The sequence below is a fragment of the Varanus komodoensis genome, unplaced genomic scaffold, assembly GCF_004798865.1.
Source record: "Varanus komodoensis strain SLA01 unplaced genomic scaffold, ASM479886v1 scaffold113, whole genome shotgun sequence".
NCBI lineage: Eukaryota > Metazoa > Chordata > Lepidosauria > Squamata > Varanidae > Varanus > Varanus komodoensis.
Window position 1 is genome coordinate 740,103 of NW_025335325.1, and position 7,357 is coordinate 747,459.

Genomic DNA, 7,357 nt, shown 5'->3' on the forward strand with positions numbered 1-7,357 from the left:
TCCCAAACCTCCTCAGTTTCTCCACCAGGATATCATGGGGCACTTTGTCAAAGGCCTTGCTGGAATCCAGGTAAACCACATCCTGTGTCCCCTCCATCCAGCCACCTCCGAACCTTGTCACAGAAGTCTTTTGGCTTCATGACTCACCAGCCTCCTGCACCTTCCTGTTTGTGCACTGGCTCCACCTTCAGGCACCTGGTGAGGTTGGCAGAAGGTGATGTGGCAACAAATGTTTTTAAGGGGGCAGGGGACTGAGGAGTTTCAATGTGTGGTGGAGAGGGAGGCGAGGATTTCACATTTATTAGGCACTGGAGAACATTTTGGGACAAGCTGAGCCTGTGCAGGAGGGACAGGCTCCAGCTGAACCATAACAGAGCCAAGCTGCTAGCATGAAACATAAAAAAGTTGCAGAGCATCTTTTAAACTGAATCCTGCTTGGGAAAGCTGAAAGAAGCTGGGAAGCATCTGGTTCAGGTCGGATAATTTCTAGTAGGAGGAAAGAGCAACAAGGTTAGGGTTATACCAAGCCATGATAACCAGTTGGAGAGGACTAAGTCCTAGAACAAAAGTCGCACAAGGCTTGAGCAGGATATTGTGCTTAGGTCTTTCTCCAGAAATGCTAGAAGCCTTCAGTCCAAAAAGGGAGAGCTGGAGTACCTGGCACCTCCACAAGATTCCTAACACGTGTTGCTGATAACTTCCTCCCACAGCGGAGGAAGGAACAAAGGGAACAGCTGTGCTTGACTTGGAACAAACCAAGAGGGAAGACCTCATGGACAAAGGGGCAGCTGTGGGAACTCCGGGGGAGAGTGACCCCACCATGCTTGGATTCTTGATTCTAAAGGAAGCAAAAGCCAAGTGCAGCCAAACATGTACCCCAGATTTCAAGAAAGACAATTTTAGTAAACCCAGAACAATGATAAGTAATGTCCCATGGCAAGGGATTCTAGTGAGCCAAGGAGTCCAAGAGGGGTGGGCATTTTTAGAAAGGAAATTCTGAAGGCACATTTGCAAACAATTCTAACCAGGAAAAGGGGAAGAAGACAACAGAGGAAGTCCATGTGGCTTCACAAAAGGCTTAGCGCTATCTGAAAGCAAAAACGGACAATTACAGGAAGTGGAAGGAAGGGCAAGTTACAAAGGATGGCAGGCAGCACTGGCGAACAGCACAGAATGACAGGGATGCGCTTCGACATTTTTGTTAATGACTTGGGTAAGGAGGTGCAGGGCATGATAATGCATAACTGGGTGGAATAACAGCCTGGAAGACAGCAAGCAGGTTCAAGGTGATCTCGGGAGGGTGCAGTATGGAGCTGAAAACAGCAGAATGTCATTCAATAGGGACAAATCCAAAGTTTACACCCAGGAAAAAGCAACAAGTGTATCAGTATAGGATGGGCAATACTTGGTTCCACAATACTGCAAGTGTCAAGAAACTTGGAATTGTTGTGGATCACAAGCTGAACACGAGACAATAATGCGATGTAGATGCAAAATGAGCAAATGCTGTTTTAGGCTGCATTAATAGAAGTATCACTTGCAAATCCTGTGAAGTTCTTGTTCCCCTTTACTCAGCACTGGTTAGGCCTCATATAGAGTCCTGTGTCCCATTCTGGGCACCCCAATTTAAGAAAGGAGCAAAAAAACTGGAAAGGATCCTGAGGAAGGCAGCAAGGATGGTCCAGGGACTGGAACCAAAGCCCTGTGAGGAGAGGCAGAAAGAATTGGACATGCCTACCCTCAAGAAAGGAAGGCCAGGGGGAGGTGTGATAGCACTCTTCAAGTACTTGAAAGGCTGTCACAAAGAGGAAGGACAAGGTCTCATTCATCCCAGAGAGCAGGACTCAAAATAACAGGGTCAAGGTACAGGAAACTCAATTCCAGCTAGATATCAGGAAAATTTTCTGACTGTCAGAGCAGTACCACAATGGAACCAATGGCCTAGGGAGGTTGTGCGCTGTCCCACACTAGGGGAATTCAGGATGAAACTGAACAGTCATCTGGGAGGGATGGTCGAACTCAGTGTCCTGCACTGAGCACAGAGTTGGACCTGATGGCTTTCTTGGCCCCTTCCAACTCTACCATTCTATGATTCTGTGATGAAGCCTCTTTCAGTTAGCTATAGCAGGTATTATAGTAAGCTGGTGGATTGGATAGGGCCAATGGGATGTGGTAATATTTGGCTATAAATTGTATAGGAAAGACAGTGAAGGATGTACCAGAGGTGTTGCCCTTGGTGTTAACCAGGCCAGGGAGTCCAGCAATTTTGCTAAAGAAGACTTATGAGTGAAAATTCTTGGCTCCAAAACTAACCTTACTTATAGGAGTATGCTATCATCCCCAGACCAGATCTTGAGATGGGAAATGAAATAAGGGAGGCCTTGAGCAAAGATAGTGCTGGAGTAACGGGGGACTTCAACTACCCACACGCGGACTGGATATAGGCATGTTCCACTCCTGACATGGGGGTTAAATCCCTCCAAGTCCCATGTAACTGCCCCGGAGCAGTTGGTCATGGAGCCAACCAGAGGGGAGGCAGCCCGGATGCAGTCCTAGGCGGGGTTGCCCGGGACACGGTCCAGGATGTAAGTTGTGTTGCTGAGCCATTCGCCAGCAGTGAAGACGCTGGTATCAGGTCTGATCTACAGTTAGGTGGAAGGCTGCCAAAGAGGCCGAACACGGTCGCGCCTGACTTTGAAAGAAGAAACTTCTTAAAAATGAAGGCACTGGTAGGGAGGATGCTGAAGAGGGCAATCAGGGAGTTTCAGTCGCTTCCGTGCTTGGAGATGACTCCAAAGCAATACAGTAGAGGCCCAGATAATGCACATACCACAAGTGAGGAAAAGCAGAAGAAACCCGCCTGGTTAATGGCTGGTTCAAGGAGTCAAGGAAGGTAATAGGGAGAAGAAAGCTTCCTTCCAGAGATGGAAGTCTTGCCCGGATGAAGGAAACAGACAGGACCACAAGCTTGCTCAAGGGAGATGCAAGCAGACTATCAGTGAAGCAAGGAGTTGGGTTGAGGAGCACATTGCTAACAAAATTAGGGGCAAGAATAAAGAGTTCTTTACATGTATCTCAAGAAAGAAAGCTGCTAAGGAAGCACTTGGGCCACTGGGTCATAATGGAATTAATGGAGCTCTAAGCAAGGATAGGGGACTGCAGGTGGCGCAGTGGTTTAAACCGCTGTGCTGCTGGGCTGGTAGATTGAAAGGTCGCTGGTTCGAATCTTCACAATGGGGTGAGTTCCCGTTGCTCCGTCCCAGCTCCTGCCAACCTTGCAGTTCGAAGGCATGCAAATGCAGGTAGATGAAAAGGTGCCACTTCGATGGGTAGGTAACAGTGTTCCGTGCACCTCGGTGTTTAGTCATGCCGGCCACATGACCATGGAGACTGTCTGCGGACAAACACTGGCTCTCTCGGCTAGGAAACAGAGATGAACACCACCCCCTAGAGTCAGGCATGACTGGACTTAATGTCAAGGGGAAACCTTTACCTTTAAGCAAGGACAAGGAGATTGCACAGAACTGAATGGACCCTTTTCGTCAGCCTTCCCAGCAGCGGATGCAGAGCAGATACCTGTCCCTGAGCCGTATGTATTCTGGCAGGGAGCCCAAGGCATTAGGGCAGATGGTAGTGACAAAAGACATCAGCAAGTCATCCAGTCCAGATGGCACTTATCCTAGAGTTAGCAAGAACTCTAAAATATTTAACTTGTCCCTAAAATCAGCCCTTGCACCAGAAGATTGGAAAATGGACAATGTAACACCAATTTTCAAAATGGAATCCTGGGGTATCTAGGAAATTATAGGCCAGTTAGCTTAACATCTGTTCTGGGTAAATTGTTTGAAAGCATAATAAAATAAAATAAAATAAATCATTAAGCACGTAGAGGGACAAGCGCTGCTGGGGGAAAAAGGTCAATTACTTGTCACTGTGGCTTGTAGCCACTGAGAGCAATCTCCTCATCCACATTCCCAGTCACCATGAGCTCACCAAGTGGCCTTTCCTGAATTACTCCAACCCCACCCACCTTGCTATGCAACACAGGGATAATATGAATACCAAGTTATTAGGTTAGTGCAAAAAAGGAAATGGGACTACAGGAACCACCAGGTTTGATTCAAGAAAAGCAGAAAAGTCTTGCTAAAAGTAAATATGGAAACCTTCAGTCCAAACAGAAGTACCTGTTGCTTGAGGTCTGGAAACTTGGTTGTTCTGTTTAAAGAAACAAACAGACCAAAGCAAGCTTTTGGCAGGAAACCAAGCCTTGCCTACCTTCCGCTGCTCCTTCCTCATGACGTGTTTGTCGTCATCCTTCCAGAAGGCATCCTCCAGTTCTTTCTGCCGCTTGGCATCTGCGGCTGCCTTGGCCTCCGCCTTTCTCGCCCGGGCGGCTGCCGACTTGGTGTTCTCTCCTTGGAACTTCTTTGGCATCCCTCAGGGCACTCTTGCCTGAAGGAGGAGGAATAAGCAGAGGAGAGCAGCACGGGTGTCACGCCAACAGTCAGTGCAGCTTTTCCAGCCAGGTGTGTGATGGACTACAAAGCCCAGCATCCCTAGCCCAGTTGATTAAGAAGCCCCAGCTCCACAGCATTCGACTTGTAGGGCAAGTCCAGCAGCCTCCCCACTCCGCAGGTCTGGGGCTACCCAGATGTGCTGCGACTGTGTCAGCCACGGGATGCTGGGAAGTGTAGTCCAACCCATCTGGCCTACGCCAAATGCACAATATCGATGTTTCATGGCGAAGAGGATTCACCCTCGTTTAGGCTCCTCCTTCGCCCCCCACGCCCCGCAGGGTCGCTCCCCGAGCACCTCGGGGCTGCAGCCCCTTCCCAGGAGCGGCGGAGGGGCATAATCCGAGGCCGCCCCACCTAATCCCGCTTTCCCCTACCTGCAGCTTCCACCTCCGGCCGTCGCAGCCTTTGCCCGTCACGCCTCCGCCCCTCTTTAGGGCCCCAGGAAGTGGGAGGGAGAAGGGGCGGGCCTTCCGCCATCGCGAAGCCTTCCGGGCCATCTTTGTTGCGGGGGCCGCCCTCCCACTCCCTCCCTGAGGTTTTCCGCCTTTCCCTTTCCAGTGGCCCCGCTTCAAGCGCCGCGGGAGGACGGACTGCTTGGAAATCGAAGGAGGCGAGCAACAGGGAGGCATCCCGCTCCGCCCGGAAGGATTTGGAGGCTTTGCAACTCAGTGTCCGATACCAAGATGGCACCCGCGGCGACGAGCATATTCCGCGGAACGGAAGACCGCCGGTTGCCTCCTCTAAGCACAAAGACGTGACGTCAGGATGCTTCTTTTATACTCATGCGCCCTTCACACGCCTCCACAAACCTTAGTAATGGTGGCCAGGGCTTCCCAATGTTAATATGACGGCCGCCTCTGTCAAGCCGCCCGTTGCCAAGATGGCGGTCCACGGGAACGGCTTTACGTTGCCTGCTCCGGCCAGGAAAGGGCAGTAACCAGCACGAAGATGGCAGCTTCGGCTTAAAAAACCTTTGGGTTAATAGCAAGAAATTCCAAAGAGAAAAGGGGTTTTCGATTAATAGAATGGTTTAAAGAAGTTAGGAATATTGAGGTTAATGATAAGTTGACATGTGAGATAAAGGTGAAAAAAGGATTGGTAAAGAAGAATGATTTTAACAATTTGTTGTTGTTAGTCGTGAAGTCGTGTCCGACCCATTGCGACCCAATGGACAACATTCCTCCAGGCCTTCCTGTCCTCCACCATCCCCCGGAGTCCACTTAAGCTCACCCCAGCTGCACCTCATCCTCCAGCCACCTCACCCTCTGCCACGCCTTTCTTCTTTTGCTGTCAATTGTTCCCAGCATTAGGCTCTTCTCCAGGGAGTCCTTCCTTCTCATTAGGTGGTCAAAGTATTTGAGTTTCATCTTCAGGATCTGGCCTTCTGAAGATCAGTCAGGGTTGATCTCCCCTAGGACTGACCAGTTGGATCGCCTTGCAGTCCAAGGGACTCGCAGGAGTCTCCTCCAGCACACAATTCAAAGGCCTCAGTCATTTGGCACTCGGCCTTCGTTATGGTCCAGCTTTCACAGCCATTCATTGCAACTGCGAAAACCATAGCCTTGACTATACGCACTTCTGTCGGCAGGGTGATGTCTCTGCTTTTTAGTATGCTGTCTAGACTTGCCATAGCTTTCCTCCCCAGGAGCAAATGTCTTTTAATTTCTTGGCTGCAGTGCCCATCTGCGGTGATCTTGGAGCCCAGAAAAATAAAATCTGTCACTACCTCCATTTCTTCCCCATCTTTTTGCCAGGAAGCGAGAGGACCAGATGCCATGATCTTAGTTTCTTAATGTTGAGTTTCAAGCCAACTTTTGCACTCTCCTCCTTCACCAGCATCAAAACATAGAAACAGAGCGAGTCAGAAGTGGTCCCCCAGGCCATCTAATCTGACCTCCGGCACCAGCCGGCTCCGCTCACGACATGCCCACCATGTGCATGTCCAGCCTATCCTTGAACACCCTCACCGATGGGGCCTCAACAACCTCTCATGGAAGCCCATTCCACACCCTCGGGGTCCTAAATGCTTCCTGGCATCCAAAGGGAACCTGGGTTCCCTGAGCTTTGCTCCCTTGGAGCGCGTCCTGCCTTCCTCTGCAGGGGAGAACAGGTCTCTACCCACCTCCATGTGACACCCCCTCACATACCTCTATGTCGCCAACAGATCACCTCTGAGTCTCCTCTTCTCCAGGCTGAAGAGACCCAGTTCCCTCAGTCTTAACTCATACGGCTTTCCCTGCAAACCAGCCACCAACGTTGTGGCCCTGCGCTGCACTGACTCTAACTTGGCTATATCATTTCTGTAATGAGGGGCCCAAAACTGAGTACAATACTCCAGTTGCAGGCACATCAGAGTCGTATAGAGTGGTAGTAATACCTCTCTCGCTCTAGAAGCCACACTTCTGGCCATGCAACCAAGGGTGGCGTTCGCCCTCTTGACCACCACATCACATGGCTGACTCAAGTTCAGCCTGCAGTCAAACAGCACCCCAAGGTCCCTTTCACAAGTGCTGCTCTCCAGCCACTTGTCCCCTAACCTGCACTTATGACACCCCTTCCTATGCCCCAAGTGCAAGATCTTGCACTTATCCACACTGAACGCCATCCTGTTGTCTCCTGCCCACTTCCATAGTCTGTCCAGATCCTTTTGGATCTGGAGTACCTGCTCCTCAGTCGTGGTCACTGCTCCAGTTTTAGTGTTGTCTGCGAATTTGATCAGCAGACTGTTCACCCCTTCTTCCATGTCATTTATGAAAAGATTAAACAGGATCGGCCCCAGGACAGAGCCCTGGGGGACCCCGCTTGTCACTGGCCGCCATCCCGATGATTCCCCACTAATG

General features: G+C 50.3%; 1 protein-coding gene across 1 annotated transcript in view; it reads right to left on the reverse strand.

Annotated features, from left to right (window-relative positions):
* CCDC124 (coiled-coil domain containing 124) overlaps positions 1-4,989 on the reverse strand; it is a 14,136-nt gene extending 9,147 nt beyond the window's left edge. The window contains exons 1-2 of the mRNA XM_044421025.1: positions 4,892-4,989; positions 4,276-4,452 (exon numbers count right to left, since the gene is read on the reverse strand). Of these exons, the coding sequence (XP_044276960.1) occupies positions 4,276-4,434 (159 nt within the window). The 5' untranslated portion in view covers positions 4,435-4,452; positions 4,892-4,989. The remainder of the gene's footprint in view (positions 1-4,275; positions 4,453-4,891) is intronic.
* Between the last annotated feature and the right edge of the window lie 2,368 nt (positions 4,990-7,357).